Source organism: Psammomys obesus, unplaced genomic scaffold (assembly GCF_907164565.1).
Source record: "Psammomys obesus unplaced genomic scaffold, mPsaObe1.curated_primary_1811, whole genome shotgun sequence".
NCBI lineage: Eukaryota > Metazoa > Chordata > Mammalia > Rodentia > Muridae > Psammomys > Psammomys obesus.
The window spans coordinates 18,892,775-18,913,111 of NW_026595981.1; the positions used below are offsets into that span (position 1 = coordinate 18,892,775).

The window sequence follows — 20,337 nt, forward strand, 5'->3', positions numbered from 1 at the left end:
AGGGAAAAGAAGAGCCCTGTCATGAGTGCCAAGGATTTGACATGATGGCAGCAGCATGGATGAGGATGGATGAAAGGTCTGGGATCAGGGAGGTAATAAGGAACTGGGTGAGAGCTGAGCCATGAGGAAAGCATGCTGGGAATGGGGAGTGGTTACCCCAGACAGGGCAGAGCAGAGTTCCAGCCTTGGGGAGGAAGGTAAGCCTCATAGCTTCAGGAAGCAAGGCCACCAACCTGTTCTTCAGGGCTCAGGGGAGGAGGGGCAGAGGTACTGGGGCAGCAAAAACCATTGGCCCTTCTGAGTTTGGGTGGGGCAGAAGGCAGAGAGGGATGAATGGTCACTGGCCTGGGAGCATCCGCATAGCAACCCCACAAGGAAGGAACTCTTGCACGTAAGGAAACAGAGGCATAGACACAGAGAGGTGAAGTCATTTACTCAGGAGGGACCAACCACTCATTACCAAGCGATTATCATTAAGTTCAGCTCTGGAGCAGAGTTTGGCAGGCCCAGCTGATGTCTAAGCAGCTGCCCCTGCCCTTCCTACCTGCAGCAGCCTTCTAGCCGTTCTCCCTTCAGACCAGAATGGCTCCTGCTCATATACCCAGGAAGGACAGTGATATTGTGCCACCTTCCCCAACTATGGTGCTTCCGGCTGGTCCACATGCACTCTGTGACCTCCCCTCACCCCAGAGCGAGTAGAGCCAGCACCAGGCTACCTGGAAGCCAGACCCCCGGTCCTGAGCACACATGGGTAACCATGGTAATCCCTAGGACAGAAGGCCAAGTGGCTGCTTATGCCTGTTTTCCTGCAACAGCTCTTGAGAGTGCCAGACCTCGGAGGGTGAAGGGGCAAGGGCAGAACTGGATTTAAGATGAGGAAGTCAGACACAAGAGAACTGGGCTCCTGTGGCTGGCTGGCTGCCTGGCTACGCTGCAGCTATATCCAGTGCTGCTGTGGGTTTGTCTCTCTTGCTGCCCTCCTAGCTCCTGGAAGATGTGGGTTCAGACATCCTGCGTTTCTCCTAGGTGAGTGCAGCATTTTTGCCAAGACAGTCAGTCAATGTTTGCTGAATTAAACCTGAGCCGCCCCAGGGAGCCAGACTGTCTGACTCTGAATCCCAGCCCAATGTTACCTCTAGCTTTGTGACTTTGAACATGTCACAGTACCTCTCGGAGGCTCTGTTGGCTATCAAACAGGAGTAGTAGGCAAGGCCTGTACCACTCACTTGGGAGGGTTAGGCCTTTAGTTTATTGTTCTCCTGCCTTTGTCTTTAAAAAGAAAACGTTGAGCCCCAGGCTGGTCTTGAACTCAGGATCCTCTTGCCTCTGCCTCTTTAAGTGCTGAGATTACAGGTATGTGTCACCATATCCATCAACTGTTTTGAAATTCTTAACCCAGTTTTGGACAGGCAACGCTGCATGTTCAGCTTGGGTAGGGCCCTATGCACTCTGAAGTCCTGAAGAACAGTAACTGCCGAGGCTCCCTGAAATATAATTAAATGAAATTCTCTGCCTAAGGTATATAGCGCACACACCAAAGAATGAACAAATGTTGCCTCCCTTTACTATAGGAGTACCTCATGTGTGATGAAGGAATGCCTGAATGGATGAGCGTGAAGGGAAGGAAGGCACCAGGCCCACAGGAATAGAAATGGGGATTGCAAGAGATAGGAGGGAATTCCGCCTCAGGGGGTAATCGGTGCTGTGGTTCAGACCCGTCTGCCACACCCCTCAAAAAGTCCACTTGGTAAGAGCTGAGGGTGTAGATTCCAGTCTTTATTGGGCGTGTGTAGTATCCGTCCCCAAGATGTGGTCAATCCCTAGCTGGGTTCAAGGGTCCACAGACGCCTGGATCAATGCTCAACCCGCACGTCCGCCCTCGAGGAGGCGGGGCCTCGCGCGCAGGCGCTGATGCGTCTCAGAGGAAGGGATTGGTGCCAGCCTGCGGGGGCAGCGGCCCCACCGGGCCGGACGTGGGCAGCAGCGGCTGAGGCAGGCTCGCGAGCGGCGGCGGCGGCGGGGCGAAGGCTCCCGTTTGCGGGAAGACGCTGACTGAGGCGGGGAGGGTAGCGCCCACCGGCACGCTGCTGAGCGGGAGGGGCAGGGAGGCGCTGTAGGTCATGGAGCCCACGGGCGCCCCGACGGGTCCCCCCGGCGGTAGGCCCAGCGCGGGCGAGCCGGTGCGCATCTGGTTCAGGGTCGGCCTGCCCTGCTCGCCTGCGCCAAACGGGTTAGTGGGGGACGGAGCACCCAGACCTGCGGACGAGAGGATGGAGGATAAGGGCTTTGCAATGGCGGGAGACGGGCGGCCCCGTGGGGTCCCAGACACCAAACCAGGATGTTTTACCTGTCAGGAAGGGGTTCCGGGTCCTTGCAGCCAGCGGTGCCTTGACTAGTGAGTCCAGGTTGACCAAGGAAGAGGCAGAGGGCCCCAGGAAGGACTCAGGAGTCCGGCAGGGCCGCGCTTCCTTTCCTGGCAGCTGCGGTAGTGCCTCCCCTAGCACACCCAGGTCCAGGGCTTCAGGCTCCTTCGTACCATTTTGCTTGTAACTGGGGCTGGGTTCTCCAAACGGGTCTAGCTCTGGAAGAGAGATGGTCAGTTTTAGTAATGGGGGAGGAAGAGGTCAGAGGAGCCCCTGGAGTTCCTCCTAGACCAAGCAGCTGTATCCCCTGGCCTCTTGCTCACCCACAGGACTGGTGGACTTCCCCGTGGGCAGGGCCCGAGCACTGTCCCCTTTCTCCTTGGGTTCTGTGGATTCTAGAGATTTGGCAAATGGGTCGAAGGGTGAGGCACCACCTACAGCTGACCAGGAGAAAAAGGGAAATGGAGTGAGCTAGAAGGGTAAGGATGGGTCAGGGGAAAGTTTTCACCACACACCGTCATTGGTATTGGAGGGAAGGGGGCCCATAAGTCCTCAGCCTCTCACCCGTAATCTCTTCACTTACCAGAGTTGTCAGAGGTCTCCAGAGAGGCCCCCCAAGGGTCTACTCTGGTGCTGGGGAGTTTGTGGTTGGGGGAGCTTGGTGCCCAGGGGTCTGCGATGGGGGGTCCGGAAGGCAGCACTGGGGTCCTGCCCCAGGGCTCAGAGGAAGAAAGAGTGGGAAGCAGATCCCAAGGCTGGCTTCGGGAAAGGGCATTTCCAGCGGGAGCTGGAGACCAGGGGTCTGCAGAAGGCCCCCAGGAGGAGCCGCTCGGCTCTGTGTTCGGCCTGAGACCTGGAAAGGAGAGGGAGATGACACACACATTATCGCAACACTCCCCCACCCTTTGTCCAGGTTCCTTCCCAGCTGCCCAGCCCAGGTTGGGTGGTGTGGTACCCACTTCACCAGTGGGATGGTGACTTGGGAGCAAGCAATGCGTTCAAGCCCATGTTCAAGCGCAAGAGCCTGGATCCCCAAACCTGGGAATATCAGTCTAGTCAGGGCTTGGCTAACAGTGGGGGCAACCAGGCCTTCCGCTAAGCCTCCCTCCCATGAGCTAAGATCTAAGATCTAGCCCCAACCAGAGGCAGTGTGTCGATTCTCAGTCCTGGAGAGGAGGTGTCTTGCCAGCAAGTGGCTGGAAAGGAAGGGAGTGCTTAGGGGCCAGTCTGGCAGCCTCTTGAAGCCCTGCATGCCCACCTGGGATGTCCCATGGGTCAGCAGAGCAGTGTGTGGAAGGCAGGGCCGGGGCAGGTGCGAAGATGTCAGCCAAGTCCAGGATGGAGGACTGTGGAGGGGAGAGGCAGCCATGGCTCAGAAGTGGGTGGGGCCCAGAGGGAGGGGAGGCCTGACCTGCAGCCAGAAGCCAACTCATTCCCCTCCTCTCTTCATTCCACAAACATCTTTTAATGACCCCTCACCTCTGACCAGCACTTCCCATTTATAAAACATTTCCTCATCCACTAAATGCCCCATTTCATAACATCCCTGTGAGGTAGGTAATGTACCTATTTTACAGATGAACCAACTAGTTGAAGCTCAGAGAGCAGTGGTGATTTGCCTGAAGTTACATAGTCAAGGAGAGGCAGAGCTGGGAAAAATCCCAGGCCAACAGAAAGGGGTGGTCAAGACAGACGGACTTTTCTTTTTTTCAATGCCTCTACTTCCCTAGTTCAGTAACAAGAGAAACAGGTCACCACAGACAGGGAGAAGGAGAGAGAAGAACTCCAGGGACAGCAGAGACAGCACGGAAGGCTATCTTGTTTTCACTGGCCACCTGCTCCCCTTCCCAGGGAACTCGAGATAGCTTCAGTACCATGTGCTTCTGCCGGCCCATAGGACAGCCCCGCCTTAGCACGTGATCCTACCCATGTGAGAGCTGGAACTGTCCAAAACAACCACGGTGCAAAAAAAAAAAAAAAAAAAAGGAAACTGAGGCCAGTAATAGGTTCCAAGTCAGTAGGTGGCTGGAGGCCAAGGGAAGTCTCCGTCATGACTCTGATAGGCCAGTTCACTTCAGCTCAGTCCCCAGGCCTTGCTGTGCTCCACCACCACCTTCATTTCTTATTTAGAGCTTGCAGCGAGCTCTGCCCTGCACACTGCAGATGCCAACTCAGTTATGCCCAGTCCCGGTCAGCCCGCACTCCCAAGTCCACCCTCTACCTGACTAGTTTTCAGCTTCTCCTCCTCCTTTCTCTCTTCTCTCCCAGGCTCTCTGTCCCGTCGGTGTCGGCCAGCAGGTTCTGCACCATTGGCCACTGGAGAATCATCGCCCTTCCAGGATCTCACCCCCTGCAGAAGGACAGGTAGGGCATGAGCAGGTGACAGGGGTCAGCAGAGAGGAGGTGGGCGGCACCCAGGTTAGCGTAGCAGAGAAGCCGATTAGTGCCCCCTTGAACTGCCACCAATGCTGTCACCAGCTCCAAATCACGGTCAGCACCAGGTCAGCCCAGGTGGCTCTGCCCCTGTTCTACCTTCTCATGCTCCTGCCGGCTCAGGCTCAGAGCCAGCTGCAGCTGCAGGTCCTCGTCCCTGTGGGAAGCTGGGGGGACTGGCTGTGAGGGAGGAAGAGAGGAGTGAACTTGGCCCAGTGATCCCATCCGAGGGCTAGAGGGCCAGCCCTGCCCAGGCATGGTGATGGAGAGAGAGATGCCCCTGGCTCAAGGGGGTTTTGAAAGGGTGGCTCTCCCTGCCTGGGTCTGAGATGCAGCTTCAGATTCCGAAGTGGAGGTTGGTGAGTGCCAAATCCTGTCCTTCCTCCATAGGGCCTTTGTGCAGTCTCAGGCCCCACCTATCTTTTTCTTCTGGGTACCCTGAGAACTTCCCTAGCCCATCCATGTAAGAGGCATAAATGTTTTCAGCCTGGTCTGTCTGGATCCGTAGAGGTAATGGAAAAGATGATGAGGTATCAGAGGTGTCATCCCTGTCCTCCCAAAGGACAGCTGGTGAGAGGGAGCAACAGTCCCAGTGTTTGCTCAGAATGTGTTACCAACCCACACCTCTCCCTAACCACAAGGTAGAAAGCCCATAAGATATACCATAGACCTCAACTACACACTGCACTTTCTGGGTCCTGCCTGAGAACACCAAAATTGGAGTTCACGACTGGGACAGACTGGGAACACTGGCAGGCCCTAGAGTGGGTGTCCAGGTCCAGGGTGGGGTTCCCTAAGTGGGGGTTACTGAGCACCCTTTCCTTCCTCCCTAGGCACCCCATGGAGTCTCAGGTCTCACCTTCTCTGCCTCCTCCCGGCTCATGGCCAAGGCCAGCTGCAGCTGCAGCTCTTCTTCTCCGGATGTCTGGGGTCGTGCCTGTTCCAGGTCTGAGGCATATCGCGGGGATGAAGACGCAGCTGCAACAAGAGTGGCTTCCATGAACACACCAGTACCCACCGTCCCCACGCTCCTCTGCCTGCCAGGAAGCTGGGGCTCGCCAAGACTGAGCCAAGGGAGAGACTGGCTTTCCAGGCACAAGTGAGCCGGGCACAACACTAGACAAAACCCTTTGTGGCTTTTCCACTGCACTGCTAGGGCAGGTGCCAGGGCAAGCAGTAGACAGACCAGGGGGTTACCTGGCCTTGGACCTAGGTCAGTTAGCGCAGGTCCCTGACTTCAGCTCTTGAAGTGTCCCAACAGGACTCTAGCCTGCCTGGGGCCACGGGGATCAAGAGGAAGGGATCTGCCAATCAAACAAAATCACAGCCTCAAAGCCCCAAGCAGGCCAGCATGGGCTTTATGGAAGGAGGGCCATTCTGTTCCTCAGATCACAAAGGCCCCTACTCTGGGAAGCCTTCGGGAAGAAGTTTCAACGTCAGCCACCCTTGTTTTCAAGGACAATACTCTTGAGTGGCGAGGCATTGAAGAATGTCAGGTGTCTGGAGGAAGAGGGTCAAGGGCATTCTTGGGCCTTCTCTCCTTCAGTTCTCAGATCAAACAATAGAGGGAGGTAAGTACACCTGTTTTACAAAGAGCTGGTTGCCGGAGCCACCAGGCTTGGAAGGAACAGAATGAATGGTATGCAACTCCAGAGCCTGCATTTCAACCTCCGTGCCACCCTCTCAACAGCTAACTAATAACAAGGGTAAGCAGTTGCTAGCATCATTATTTCATCCGAACTGCTGAGCACCTACTATGTGCTTTTCTCGTTACATTCTTTATCTGGATGGATCCTCCCAGCCTCCTTTTGAGGTAGGAACTATCTGTCCTTTGTGCTCCTGACCGCAGAGCCAGGACTGTGGCTGGCCTAACCATCACCACCCTCTCCAGACACACCGTTAGGGCCTACTCACAGGTGTAGGAGGAGGGAGAACCCCTCGATCTGCGGTTGAAGCCCAGCTGCCCGCTGCCAATGCCCATGCCTTCCAGGGCCATTCGCTCTTTGGTCTTGAGGGCATGGGTCCGCTCTTGCCGCAGGCGCTCCTCGTCCTTGAGAAGGGCCATCACCTGTTTGACCTTCTCACGAACATTGACGCCTTGGTCCTTGCCATCGCGATCAATATACTGGAAGTCCTTGAGAGTCTGGATGGTGTAGAGGTTCTCACGGCACTGGTGGGCCACGCGCTCCGAGCCCGTCTTGAGCAGGTAGTCCAACAGCGTCAGGGCCTTGTACACATGTCGCCAGTTCTTACCGCTGTCATTGAGCCTCCGCCACAGCATACCCATAACCTCGGCAAAGGCCACTGTGTTGAAGGTCAGGTCAGCAATCTCTGACATGAGTGAACTGGGTGGGCCCCAGGGGTCATTGCTGGTGGCCTCACGCACCTTGATCTCAGCCTCAGAGTAGTTGTGAACAATGTTCTTCACCTGGCGTCGGAGCGCAGAGGTTGTCATGTTTGGGGACTTGGAGGTGGGCGGCCCCCGCCCCCGCCGGAGGTGGAGGGCCGAAGGCCACCGTCTTGAGGTCACGGTCTCGACGGATGGGCCGCCTTGCTTTCAGCAGGGCGGCTGTGTCCTCGGGTTCCACATGGGGCTGAGAAAAAGAGGATCTGGAACTCAGCATCTGTGACTTCCTTACAGTTCATTCACTCACCAACTATGGCACGGTCAGAGTGTCCCCGATGCCAGGAACAGCTTTCAGCCAACACTTCCTTCCATTCTTTTCATTGCACTCACTCTTCAATGGACACTGTTTGCCCATCTATACAGCTGCCAGACCAACATGCTGAAATCCCTATCTCTAGTCACATATGGGGACAGTGGGACTCAGAGAATCAGTCAGTGACAGCTGTGAGATCACAGAGCTGCTTCGTGGGGGCGCATTCCTCCCTCCACCTGAATGTGTGGCTTCAAGGATCACAAAGTGACCACCAGGAATGTCACTCTCCCGCCTCACTCATGCTTGTCTCCTCCTCCATTTGTGCTGCAGCCTTTCCAGTTTAACTCTTCATTCTTTATTCTCAAATGGCCTTTTTTCTTTCAGAATTTCATCCATTCAACACCTATTTCCTGAAGGGGTGGTCCCTATTCCGAGCCCCGAAGTATGCTTGTAGAACACCCACATCCAAGTGAAAGGACACAGACGCTCAAGGGTGACAAAGGCACAAGCAAGGAAAATAATGGGAGGCCTCCTGAAGGAGGTATGGCTGAGCTGGAGCCACAACAGAAAGGTTGAAAAGATGGAGGAAAGCAGAAAAGTGAGGAATCTGTTAGCCTGACTAAACAACCTCTCTAGAGGAAAGAGCATGCTGGGAAGGTTGCTTCTCTCCAGAGCCCCAGCCACCACCTGCTGGCCTCCGCCATACACACATACATACATACACACACACACACACACACACACACACACACACACTCCTGTGACCCACCTACGTCACAGGGCATGTAGGTGGCAGGGCTGAGACTGACATGTAGGTGTCCTTGAGACTAATTCAATGCTCATTGTCACCTAGTTAATCTAATTACTTGTCTCAGAACCACCTTTTCAGGCATAATGGAAGTTCCCTGAGGGCAGGGGCACTCTAAGCAAACCACCAAGGTCTTAGGCACACAGAAGACCTCTGATGGCCTAATAGAGGCCAACTTAGAGGAAGAATCAGACACACATTTCCCACAGCCTCAGGAGGTAGAGAAGAGCCCCCCCCCCCCCCCAAGGCCTTGTCAAAAACCCAAAGTGGGAGCCTTTTGCCATCACCATGACACTAATACAGTTTTACACAGACACACAGAAGGTGGACTGGCAAAGACTCTACTTTCCCCATGACCTCCCCGCCTCCTGCCAGCCACAGAGATCACACCCCTCCCCAGATCAGCCTCCATCCCCTACCCTGCTGTGCCTCAGCTGTCCCAGCCTCCTGAGGGGTATGGAGGGCGGTATAGGAAGTTTGTCCTTCCAGCACCAGCAGTTTAGAGTACCCACAGGTCTTGGCAGGTCCCAATCTTCAGCTAAACGATGGGATTGCGTGCACTCTCTCTCTCTCTCTCTCTCTCTCTCTCACACACACACACACACACACACACACACACACACACACACCACAGGAGGGGTCACGGTGCTGCCTACCTTACTGTCTTTCCGTCCAGCTGGCCTTCTGTGGGAATGCCACAGCCACAACTTGTTAAACTCCTGCCCTCCCCCTCGGTAGTGACTCAGGCTGGTGTTCACCTCCCCAGTGGGAGGGCAGGCGGGCTGGCAGTGGCAGAGTCAAGATGGGGAATAATTGTGCACCCAAGCCCGCCCTAGTGTGCTTGCTCCTCCCTGCTGGCCTCTGGAATTGGCAGAACCAGTCAGATCAGACATCCTGACTCCACCAGAGCCCTACCTAGGCCTGGCTTCCCAAGCCTTCCTACTTTGCCAGGGTGGATACAACCAGCTTCCATGAAAAGGGGCCCTCTGTGTAGGATCCATGGCCCTACCTGGATTTTTCTCCTGGGAGCACGGAGGACATTGCTTGCACACCTTTGCTGGAGCTGGGGTTGGGGTTGGGGTGAGATCAGAAATACAAAGAGATGCCTGAACCCCCATCCTAGGCATTTTTAACCCAGTCAGGACACAGTAAGGAGGAAGAGGGCCAGCGTGAGGTCCCAGAGCACGCACGAAGCTGAGAGGAAAGGAAGGCGGGAGGGGCAGCTGGGAGCCCAGCCAGCAGTGTTACAAGCAGAAGGTTTTATTGAACACAATATGCCCAGGAATAAAAGAGAGTGAAACACAAACCCAGCTACCGGTAAGGCAGTGCGGCAGCGGCAGCCCCGGGCAGCCGGTATGGAATTACCGCAGTGACCTTGAGCCAGACCCTGCCAGGTGGAGGGAAGGACACTGAGAAGCCGGGACCTGGGGAGGCCACTTCAGAGGTGGAAAGAAGGCAGGAGGGCACTGACAGAGAGGTGCACAGGCTTGGTCTGGAAGTGGAGGCTTGGAGTATAGACTCCCTCCTACACACAGGTTTCTCAAGGAGAATTGGAGGGGTGGGATTTCTCAGGACACAGGTCCGGAAGGGTGCCAGAAGTCGGGGGATGGAGAGATTCCTAAAAGTCAGCGCTGAGGAAGCAGATGGCATCCCCAGGGTGGAGGTTCAGAGAGATGGAAAGAGCCAATCATATGCACGAATCTGCCAAAGTATGTGTGTGTCCTACCAGCCAGCACCCCTCCCCATCTTCTGTCCCCACCAGGTCCAGAGTGAGCACTGTGGGAGTGGCAGTGTCCCTCCTGCTGCTACAGGGGCGGGGGACTAGATATTAGCTAGCCCTAGGCTCTCTGGCTTCATCAGACCTGCCTTGGCTGTGTCCTGGGGAGCACTGGAGTGGATTAAAGGGTCATCCCGAGGTTAAAGGTGCAAATAGAGATAGGCCAGGATCTGAGAGGACCACCACCAGGAATCTCCAGATGGCCCTGCGTCCATTTTCTGGAGGTAACAGGAGGGTAGAGAGGGTTGCAGGTAAGAAGCCTCCAGGTCCTCCACATCCCTGCCTTGCCCCCTCTCTCTACAGGCTGGGGAAGAGACTAAAGTCCTGAGCCCACTCTAGCCCCCGCCTTCATGCAGGGCGCCACCGCGGCGGCGCCCGAGGGAGCTTACCTCCAGTATGGGCTCCCTCGCCCCAGCCCCAGCAGTCTCTGCAGTGACCCTCTGACTTGTAGGGGATGGCACAGCTTCAGGAGCAGCTCCAGAGCCATCCACCATAGACCCTGGTCGCGGGAGCCCCACCCTCGACTGAGAGGCAGAAAGCCCTCTAAAGGACCGCAGGGTCTCCCAGCGGGCTGCAGCTCAGCCTCAGGCGGCTGCCTCCTCAACTCCTGCCGACTAGCACACTGGGGAGGAAAGTTGTTCAGCTGGCCAGGCAGGTCTGCCTCAGCAGTAACAGGACACAGGATGACGGGCGGGCGGGGGCGTGTTTAACCCTTTCCTGCTGTCTGCCGGGCGGTGCCTTCAGAGGAGGAGGCCAGCCTGTTTGTCGACCTGTGACCCCAGGGGTACAGAGGTGGAGCTGATCCACTTCCACCCTGCGGTGAATTAACCTTTCTACTTCCTCCTCAGCTGGAAGAGGGTGTGGAGGCAATCCCAATACCCTCCACCATGCCCTGCTCCTCCTAGCCAGGACAACGGGGCAGCAGAAGGCCCAACATTCCCTGGGGCTGATCCAAACTAGCTTCCCCCAAGCCACCGCAAAGGGCTCAGCCTCCCCAAATCTGGGAGGGCCGAGGCTGCTCCGAACCTGCTTCCACATCTCACCTGCAGAGTGTCGAAGGCTCGTGCAGTCAATAGAAGTCAGAAGATTTCCAGAGGCCTCTGGCAATGCTTCCAAGCTACCTGCTGCCCCTAACCCCCCATTGCTCCTGGAGACCCCCAGCCTACCAGCTGTCTGCAGTTATTACAACACAAACCACCAGGGTGATCTGAGCAGGCCTTGCCTTTTTTCCCTGTTACCCTTCACCCATTTCACAGTCCCACATTCCTCTGTTCCAGGAAGGAGTGGGAATTCTCAAAGCTGTTTTGTTGTTTCGCTTGAGACACTGTTACCACCCGCCCCCCCCCCCCATGTTGCCCAGGCTGGCCTCATGTAACTCTGGTTGATTTTGAATTCACAACCTTAGTGCTTCAGTGCCGCACTTACATCACAAGATTCTTTGCCACACAGCAGAAAAAAAAAAAAAAAAAGGTTCAGGGCCGGATGAATTGACTGGAGCAAGGGCTAAGGCAGACTAGAGCCACCAACACTAGCCTCTGGCTTAGGACAAGGGTGCTGAAAAGGGAATGGATGGGGAGAGGAAAATCTGCACTGGTTAAGAGGTTCTTGGATTGTTGTATTTTTTTTTCCTTCTGACCGGGAGTAGGTGTGGGCTCAGCCCCAATTCCTCCAGGGTTTAAGAAGCTTGGCAAGGGTCATCCCAAAGGATGAGGAGAGCTGAAGTAGAAGATCTCAAAAAAGCCAGGTCCCATCAGTTCTGCTTCTCTCCCTAGTCTCTCACTTGAGTTAGCTTCAGCAAGCATGACCCTCAAGGCGTGGGCCTGAGGCAGGGAACCGCTGCAAAGGCAATCTGCCCGGTCACCTAATTTCATTCCTCACCCTGCTGCCCACTTGCTCTTCTGCTTGTCCTTTGCACATCGCCTCCCTACATGTGGTTGGCTCTGAGAACCATACATGTGGGCAGGTGGGATACAGGAAAACCCAGGCCATCACCTTACACCCTTGAGAACCAGAGGCACAACCGGAGTGGTAGGAACCCAAAGATTCTTTATTGATTTTTTTTTTCTAACCATTTCCCCAGGAGGCAGCTGGAGCCCGAGAATCAGCTACAAAAATGCAGGGGCTCTTCAGCATTCTTTACGGGGCCAAGCTCGTCAGCCAGGACCATCATGTTGGTCACCAGGTTGTCCAGTAACTCATAGACCTGGAAGAATGGGACAGACATCAAATAGCAGGGTTCGCTCTGCAGCAGGCACCAATGTATTAGAGCCCTGCTAAAAAAAGAAAAGGGGGGCGCCAAAGCTGTACAGTTGTGATTGTTTTTCAGAGCTGGAGTGGGCCTGGGCTCAGTCCCAGTTGTTGGTTTCTCTGGAAGCCAGCTCTCTTTCCTGTAAGATCGTAGATCAACATACCGAAGCTTCCAAGACTGAGCCCTCTACTGCACCTGGACCACACAGCCTAGGAAAATTGGCTCTTAGTGTCATAGAGTCAGTGAAAGGCTTATACCTGAGTCCCCAGAGTCCTATAATTGCTTTCTAAGACCCCATCAGCCATCAGAAAGCTCGGTGATGTCACCGGAAGCAGCAGAACAGAATTTGTGGTCAAATGAGACCTTGGGGAGAGAGGTACCACAATACACAGTAATGTAAGACCAGATCCACAAATGCCTTATCAGTGAAAGACGAAACATCCCTGTTAGGTACGCTGACATTCTGAGCATGGTTTGTAGCCCTCCCTGACAACTCAAAATCCATGGTTTAAAAAAAAAAAAAAAAAAAAAAAGACCTGTGGGCGTCTCTATTTAGGCCCTGTTGCTTAAGACCAGATCACGATGAAGTCTCTGCAAGCAGACGAAAGCTACACTTGGTGTCCTTTGAATGTACACTGGCCCCCTTCCAATGGACTCCTTTTAAAATTAATACGTTGCTCGTTTTAAAATCTACTTCCAGAGCGAGCGTTAAGAAGTCTGAGGGCCTTTCAGGGGTGTTTGACTCATGAGGTCCCACCCTCACAGAGCAGTTAATATCTTCACAGCCAACCGTGAGTCCCAGTGGTGGTCAGAAATCAAGACTCTCGCTTTCATGCACCTTCTCCACATGCTCACTTGCCCTTCTGCATTTTTCCACCTCCCTCCCCAAGCTCTCATTTGACTGCAAGTTCTGTTTGCTGCTTCTGGTGACATCACCGAGCTTCCTGATGGCTGACAGGGTCTAGAAAGCAACAGAAAGAGGACCAAGACAATCCCATATGGTGTTCTCCCAAGAAATGCATCTGCCCGTGTGTACCTGAGGGGAGGTGCAAGCAGCTTTCAAAAGGGAAGGACTTTGCTTCCCCCCCCACCCCCCCGTTCTCTTCCCAGGAGTCTGTCTTTCAAAAGAAAGCTAGAGTACCTAAGTCAGACCATATCACTTTCAGTGCAGAATTCTACATGACTTCTGGGGTCACTCAGAGTAAACTCCAAGGCCTCACACCGGCCAGGAAAGGTCCCTCTGACAACCCAACCTGTCTACTACTTCTTTTTCTTGTCACTCTGCTGGCCCACTCACTCCTCTGCCTCAGCTGCTGCCTCCTCTGCTTAAGGAGCCCTTCCTTGGCCAACCTTAATCTTTCTCTTTCTTCTTTCTTTCTTCTTTCTTTCTCCCTTTCTTTCTTTCTCTCTCTCTCTCTCTCTTTTTCTTTCTCTCTCTCTCTTTTTCTTTCTTCTTTCTTTCCTTTTCCTTCCTTCCTTCCTTCCTTTCTTTCTTTCTTTCTTTCTCTTTCTTTCTTTCTTTCTTTCTCTCTCTCTCTCTCTCTCTCCTTCCTTCTTTCTTTCTTTCTTTCTTTCTTTCTTTCTTTCTTTCTTTCTTTCTTTCTTTCTTTCTTTCTTTCTTTCTTTCTTTCTTTCCTCTCTCTCTCTCTCTCTCGGTAAAAGCAGGTCTTCGGGGACTGAAGAGATGGCTCAGAGGTTAGGAGCGCTAGCTCCTCTTCCAGAGGTCCTGGGTTCAATTCCCAGCAACCACATGGTGGCTCACAACCATCTATACAGGGATCTGATGCCCTCTTCTGGCATACAGGTGTACTTGCACTCTTTTACATTAGATAGATAGATAGATAGATAGATAGATAGATAGATAGATAGATAGATAGATAGATAGATAGATAGATAGATAGACAGATCTTTAAAAAAAAAGGAGGTCTTCTTCAGGCAGAATATAGGGGAATGAATGATTGAATGATGCAAGTGTGAGGGTTGGGAGGTGTGGCTGCCCCCTCCTCCTTTCACCTCAGCGTGTAACCTCTGTGTATATTTCTCCATGACCAGGGGGTCTATGGGCTCCTGTGAAGGGGTCATGCTGTCATGGGTAGGATCTTCTGAGGGGAGCCTGTCCCGGCTTGTAGACTTCACCACTTTCTTGTCATCCTTTGTCTTCTGTTTCTTGCTATTCAGGCGATCCTGTTTGGCAAAATGGAGACGCACATGACCTCAATAGCTACGGAGAAAGCTCCCAAGAGTGCTTCTTGGGAGAGCTGTGCATTGTGCTGGAGCAACCACCTCCCATAGCCCCTCGGTTCCTTTCCCAGCCCTATCCAGCAAGGGTGCATATCACACCCCCTCAAACCTCTCTGGTTGGTGTCTTGGCTCCCCGTTTGTCCTCTTTGTCTTTGATACCCAGTTGTTTCCTTTCCTGGGCGGCTCCTTTCCGCTCCTCCTTCCCAACTTTCCCGACTGCCACCTTCACTTCCATGACTGTAGAGGATTTTTGACCTAAGAAAGGGAAAGTAGGAAACATACAGAAGTCCACCCTCTGCCCCTATGGTCTGGCCTACACCACAGGCCTATGTAAAGGTAAGATGGGAGATGAGGAAAACCCCATTGTTCTCAGCAGCTTTAAGGGAATCTCTGCAGGGGTTCTCAGAGAACAGAGAAAGCTGAGGAAGGGGAAGAGGAGGAGGAGGACTTTCTTGAGCCCCTCTTGACTATGGAACAGGACTATGCAACAAGGGTAAGAGACACATCACTTCCGGCTCCACCATATTTCAAGTCTCTGGGACTCAACATGCCGACCAAATGAACTGCACCAAGGTCGAAGCTGAGTCTCCAGCCCTGGCAGCATACAGTGGATAAGCCCCACCACCATGGGCTCAGTCAAGAATCTACCAGAAAGGGACAAACAGACAAGGCATTACTACCATTAGGGTTAGAGGACAGGGGGAGGCTACACACAGGTGCTACTTCACAATATCTGACCTTGCTCTTCTGGAACATACAAATAAACCGTCTCCTTCTCAGGCAAACCCAGGAGAGCCCTCAGCCACAGGGACTGGCTTACCAGGCTGTCAATCACATCTCGCCACAGCTGCAAACTAGAGGAAGAGGCAGGTTGGAGAAAAGCCATCACTCCTCATCATACCTCGAACCTTCAGAGGCTCGGGTGCCTCCCCTTTAAAAAGACTCTAGTGGCAGGAACTACCATGAAAATGTCCTGTTGCTAGCAGCCAGTCCTCCCTGGCACTAGGCGAGTGTTCCCATTGGAATCTGGCTTCCCTGTGGCAGCAACCAAGAGATAAGATCTAGGCCTAGGGTATAGAGGCCCGAATGAACTCAGTCTTGCTTCAGAGTCTAAATTCCAGCTTGGAGTGATGGCTAGGCTTGGGCCCAGCTCCCTAAGAAAGAACTGAGCCTTGTACAAGATTCCCAGCATGAGGCTCCTGAGACTGTGTCCCAGGCCTTGCCAAAGACTTATCCACACAAATCCCAAACAGGCTGACAACAGAGAAGTGAAGCTTTTGTGTGTGTGTGTGTGTGTGTGTGTGTGTGTGTGTGTGTCTCCCTCTTTCCTCAAGCATTCTCTGCTCCTCCTGCCCCAGTTCTTTTGCTCATTGAGAAGGAACAAGACAAGGGGAAGGTGTGGAGGGAGGCAAACTATTTGTTCTTTTGTGGCCCGTTTCCTTGAGAAGCCAGCGGTGGCTCTGGGGCTGCTATAGCGGGTTCCAGAGTGTGAGATGTCTGCAGCCTTTCTCAGCATCCTGAGCTCAAGGGGGACATAGCCTCATGGAACCCAGGTCCCCCTCCCACTCCCAGGCCAGGTGGGTGGTCTCCTGGAGGGTACCTACCACAGCTGGTGCAGAAGGTCCGACTGCAGCGGCTTCTGTTTCTGGCACAGCTCCACAGCTGCCTTGTTGAGCTGGATAAGGGCACCCTCTCTCTGTGGCTCCTCAGGGAAGGTCAGCACTGCCTAGTTAGGGTCATGGACATCATGGGCAACTCGTTCTGCACCAGAACTCCAAGGGTCCCTGTGTTCTCCAGCAATGGGCCTGGGTCCATGGCCCAGGGCAATGGAAACTGGAAACAATGGAGTCTACAGAAGATGCCTTCTATGGGAGCCTGTGACACCCCCCCTCAGAAATCTATTCCCATGAACCTCGTTCATTAAGGTTTCCACAGAAGAAGCCCCTTGTTTAAAAAAAAAAAGTTTTGACTCAGGAGACTGCTTTTTATGGGCCTTCCTGGTTCATCTATATACCCATGGGAAAAGGGGAGAGAGTTGCTGGAACCTCCCCGACTGGGTCCAGATGGGAGCAGCGTACCCAGGGACATTCTCTAGCAACCCCTTCAGAGTCTCAGGGGCACCTTTCTGAAATCCTCCAGGCAGAGGTTCCATTTAGACGGGAGAAGGTGTTCCAGCTCCCAGGGGCTCCTGGTACTCTCCCTGTCAGGACCCTCCTCCACCAGAATCTCCTCCATGATGCTCTTCCGTGGCATTGTCTTGGTGACTATACCAGTCTTGTGAGGCAGGAAGGTATCTCGGGGATCCTTGATGGTGACCACCCCGTGACGAGGTGGCACTTGTGGGTAGTCCAAGACCGGAGACTGGCTGCTCATCGGGTGACTGGGGTCTTCCAGAGTCTTCTCGACAAACACTAAGGGCACTCGGCCAACCCGGGATTTGTGGGTGACGACTTCCTCCTGTTTCGGCTTGGGCGCCATGTACTGGTTCCACAGCTGGTGCAAGTTTTGCACCACTTGATGCTGATAATGCAACTGCAGTCAAGAGGAGGGAGGACAAATGAGAGGGAGCCTGGCTGAGGCACCCCAAAACTCACACCAAGAGTCACTATGATTTCTCCCATTGCTTTGAGGACACTAACTAAGACGCAGAGAAAAGGAAGCCAGCTGAGCTCAGAAGAACTACTTCCTCTTCGACCTGCATCTCTAATCTAAAGCTGTGTGTGTGTGTGTGTGTGTGTGTGCTCTTTCGCTCGCCAGCGTTCCAATAAAGACTAGGTTAAATGAAGAAGTATGCGACACTCTGGTCCCACTAAGCATCTACCCACTTATGAACTGTCTTGGGTACGTTCCTTCGCTTCCCTGGGCCTCCATTTCCTGTATTTACATCCCATAAGGATGTCAGTCACACTCAGTATCTCTCAGGATTGCTGTGAGGAGGTGAATTTCTCCAGGAAGATGCTCGGCACAGGCTCCAGTACATGGAAGGGTTTGCTACTACAGTCAGAATGCATAGGGCCAACCTGTACCTGAGGATTCCTGTACCGGAACAGGTCTTCCTCAGTGAGATAGGCGTCCACGGGGGTCGGTATGCGCTCTGGAGTCGAGACGCCCCTCAGCAGCTCTTGTAGCACGCTCTGTGCCACGGAGATTGCCTCGTGGGCAGCCAGCTTATTCTGGGGAAAGGAAAGACGGCACAAGATGGCAGCCTAGGCTCTCAAGTGCCCATAAACCCTCAAGGAGAGAGAACACTCTTGAGTAAGGTCTGGGTTCCTGCCTGGATGCCCGTCCCTCTGGCTTACACAGACACCTATTATTTCAAGACTCATACATCTCCAGGTCTCTCCAGACATCCGTGTTCCCCCTCAAAAAGGTAAAAGCATCCAGCAGGGGCCAGGCCTGGAGGAGAGCCACTTCTGCACAAGATTTGGACCTTCCAATACTTTCCAATATTCTGGGAGAAGGACTAGAGACAGAGTGCACAGTCTGGGCACCGTCAAGAACGGTAGTGAACTTTTCTGATAGCCTGGCTCCCCAGCGAGTGCCACAGAAGCCCAGCAGAAGGGCATCTCTCTCTACACAGATCCTAGAGTCAGCAAACGCGGTGAACATCTTTACCAAAGTTGCACGGGCCAAGCCCCAGCCTGAGGCAGGCAGTCGTGCGTAGGGCAACACATAAAAGCCCAGCGAAGCGTGGCACGAGAGAGCCACCCTGAACAGCAGCTCCCAGCTCTCATCTCGCACTCCTCCAGGAGGTTGCTTATGGGGAAGGGCACTGAGGCTGGTCATTTAAACCACTGCCTCTGCTCTTGAAACCTTGTCAGTTCAGTCCCACGCCACTGTGCGGTAGCAGACAGCAGTGAACAGAATACAGCCCCCACTGTAAAATCTCCCCTTTCTACTCGGGACTCATAGCCCCAGCACGAAAGCTCCTACTTGGGACTCAGTAGGTACCCATGGAGTCTTTCTCTCAGGGTTTCATTTCATTCCCTTCTAACTCAGGGCCCCAAGGTAGGGAGGGGTCACCTGCTGTCCTGTCCTAGCCTGCCCTCCCATCTTCTACATCATAAAGGCCTGGGTAGTATTTGCTAAGCAAGAGAAGCCGTCTGTTTGTGTGGTAAGAAAAAGTCACCTCTCAAGACAAGGAAAACAGAGATCCCTGGAGGCCCCCAGGGGAACCCATGGGCTGTCCCTGTGGCTGAGGTTCTAAGTCCCTTACCTCCAGCAACTTCCTCTCCTCCATGTAAAGGTCCTGGGTCAGTGAGATGGCATGGAGGGTCACCTGAAGGGCAGCACCTCCCAGGAGGATAGGGTGGGTCCCAAACTCCCAAGATTCTCTGAAGATGCCAGCATTCAGAGACTTGAAGAAGAAGGTAAACTTTTTGGTTTCCCCAGGCAGAATCACACCTGGGAGAGACAGAGGCAGAGGCCACAGTGAAGGGGGAGCTGGCCGAGCCGCCAGTTTGCATGTAGAGAGCACATCCGGCGACCAGCCATCCTGGTTTCTCAGGACCATAAGATTTCCAGGAAGATGCTCGGCACAGGCTCCAGTACATGGAAGGGTTTGCTACTACAGTCAGAATGCATAGGGCCAACCTGTACCTGAGGATTCCTGTACCGGAACAAGTCCTCCTCAGTGAGATAGGCGTCCTTTCTCTACTTGGTCTACTCCACTACTAGGGGAGGTCCTCCTCTCCTTCTTTCTGATCTTAGTCTATCAGTTCTCATCAGAAGTGGCTGCATTGTCAGGGTTCTAGGTCATCTCCACGGATAGTCCTTGGTTGGACTGCCCGGGCTTCGAACACGCCAGTCAATCTGGGAACAGCTGGTCATTCTCACCCCAGATCTATGTTCCCCGATGGTGGCTCCCTCTCAGCATTCTCAAGAGTCTCCTAGTTTTCTCAGGAGACTAGTAAACCACACCCTCCATGAGGAGGGGATAGGCCATTAGCTACTAACTAAACACCCAGGGCATCCTAGTCATGAAGGCAAATGGGTACCACCTTGGGGTACCTTCCCGGTTGTTGAAGTAGAACCGCTGTGTCCTGTTTCTCTTTAGGTCTTGGAAAAAATCCTGCTGGGGCCGCCGTCGCCAGTCATACCAAATGGCCACAGTGCCATTGTTGACCACAGTCAGTTCTGAAGAGGTTTTTTCCCCTTCGAGGGTTTCAAATGTCAGGCGGACACCAATTCCAATGTTTTTCTGCCGGAGAGAGAGGGGGCATAAGCAGTGTCTTGGCTAGAGGTCTTGCCCTGGGGAGACCAGCTCATCCCCCATTTCCTATGACTTCTCTGAAAGTCCACTGGTCCCCTGGTCCTGGTCACCTTGAGTGGTGTCAGACCCTTCAGCTAATTATCACCAATACTAAGAAGAGAAATATTTCACATCCGGTATTCGCTTCTGTGCCTTAGCATCTGAAGAATGTTCTAGAACTGGAGCGATGACTCAGAGGTTAATTTGCAAGCCCGAAGACTGGAGATCTGATCTCCAGACGGCAGTTGAGTGAGACAGCCTGCCTGTAACCCCAGCACACATGAGGTGGAGACACAATCCCCAGAGCAAGCTAGCTAGCCAGGCTCGCCCAAATATATTAGCTCTAGGTTCAGCGAAAGACCCTACTCAGGAGGAAAGGGAGAGGAAGAAGACAGCCTAGGTCAGCCTCAGGCCTACACACACAGGTTCACAAATATGTGCCCACACATATTTGGATTCACCCATGTATGGGCCTGTATACATATTACATACACATACATGTATGTGTGTGTGTGTGTGTGTGTGTGTGTGTGTGTGTGTGTGTGTGTGTGTGTGT

At 53.6% G+C, this 20,337-nt stretch overlaps 2 protein-coding genes across 7 annotated transcripts in view; both read right to left on the reverse strand.

Moving 5' to 3' along the window:
- Positions 1-1,739: 1,739 nt before the first annotated feature.
- Epn3 (epsin 3) lies at positions 1,740-10,753 on the reverse strand. Of its 5 annotated transcripts, XM_055620432.1 has the most exons (11): positions 10,431-10,753; positions 9,274-9,327; positions 6,711-7,390; positions 5,656-5,774; positions 4,896-4,976; positions 4,585-4,713; positions 3,622-3,709; positions 2,947-3,216; positions 2,687-2,803; positions 2,348-2,581; positions 1,740-2,256 (listed from the first exon to the last, which is right to left on the reverse strand). In XM_055620432.1, the coding sequence occupies exons 3-11, from the start codon at positions 7,249-7,251 to the stop codon at positions 1,919-1,921; spliced, it is 1,917 nt and encodes a 638-aa protein (XP_055476407.1). In that variant the 5' UTR covers positions 7,252-7,390; positions 9,274-9,327; positions 10,431-10,753; the 3' UTR covers positions 1,740-1,918. The 5 variants fall into 5 exon arrangements, with proteins under 5 accessions (XP_055476407.1, XP_055476405.1, XP_055476406.1 ...); XM_055620430.1 differs by lacking the exon at positions 9,274-9,327; XM_055620431.1 differs by lacking the exons at positions 9,274-9,327; positions 10,431-10,753 and adding an exon at positions 8,921-9,046.
- Positions 10,754-12,076: 1,323 nt separating this feature from the next.
- The window catches only part of Mycbpap (MYCBP associated protein), a 20,260-nt gene continuing 11,999 nt past the window's right edge, over positions 12,077-20,337 (reverse strand). For both annotated transcript variants that reach the window (XM_055620046.1, XM_055620047.1), the window contains exons 11-19: positions 19,541-19,730; positions 18,747-18,934; positions 17,557-17,703; positions 16,652-17,062; positions 16,135-16,256; positions 15,269-15,384; positions 14,640-14,785; positions 14,303-14,473; positions 12,077-12,244 (exon numbers count right to left, since the gene is read on the reverse strand). In XM_055620046.1, the coding sequence (XP_055476021.1) occupies positions 12,143-12,244; positions 14,303-14,473; positions 14,640-14,785; positions 15,269-15,384; positions 16,135-16,256; positions 16,652-17,062; positions 17,557-17,703; positions 18,747-18,934; positions 19,541-19,730 (1,593 nt within the window). In that variant the 3' untranslated portion in view covers positions 12,077-12,142. The remainder of the gene's footprint in view (positions 12,245-14,302; positions 14,474-14,639; positions 14,786-15,268; positions 15,385-16,134; positions 16,257-16,651; positions 17,063-17,556; positions 17,704-18,746; positions 18,935-19,540; positions 19,731-20,337) is intronic.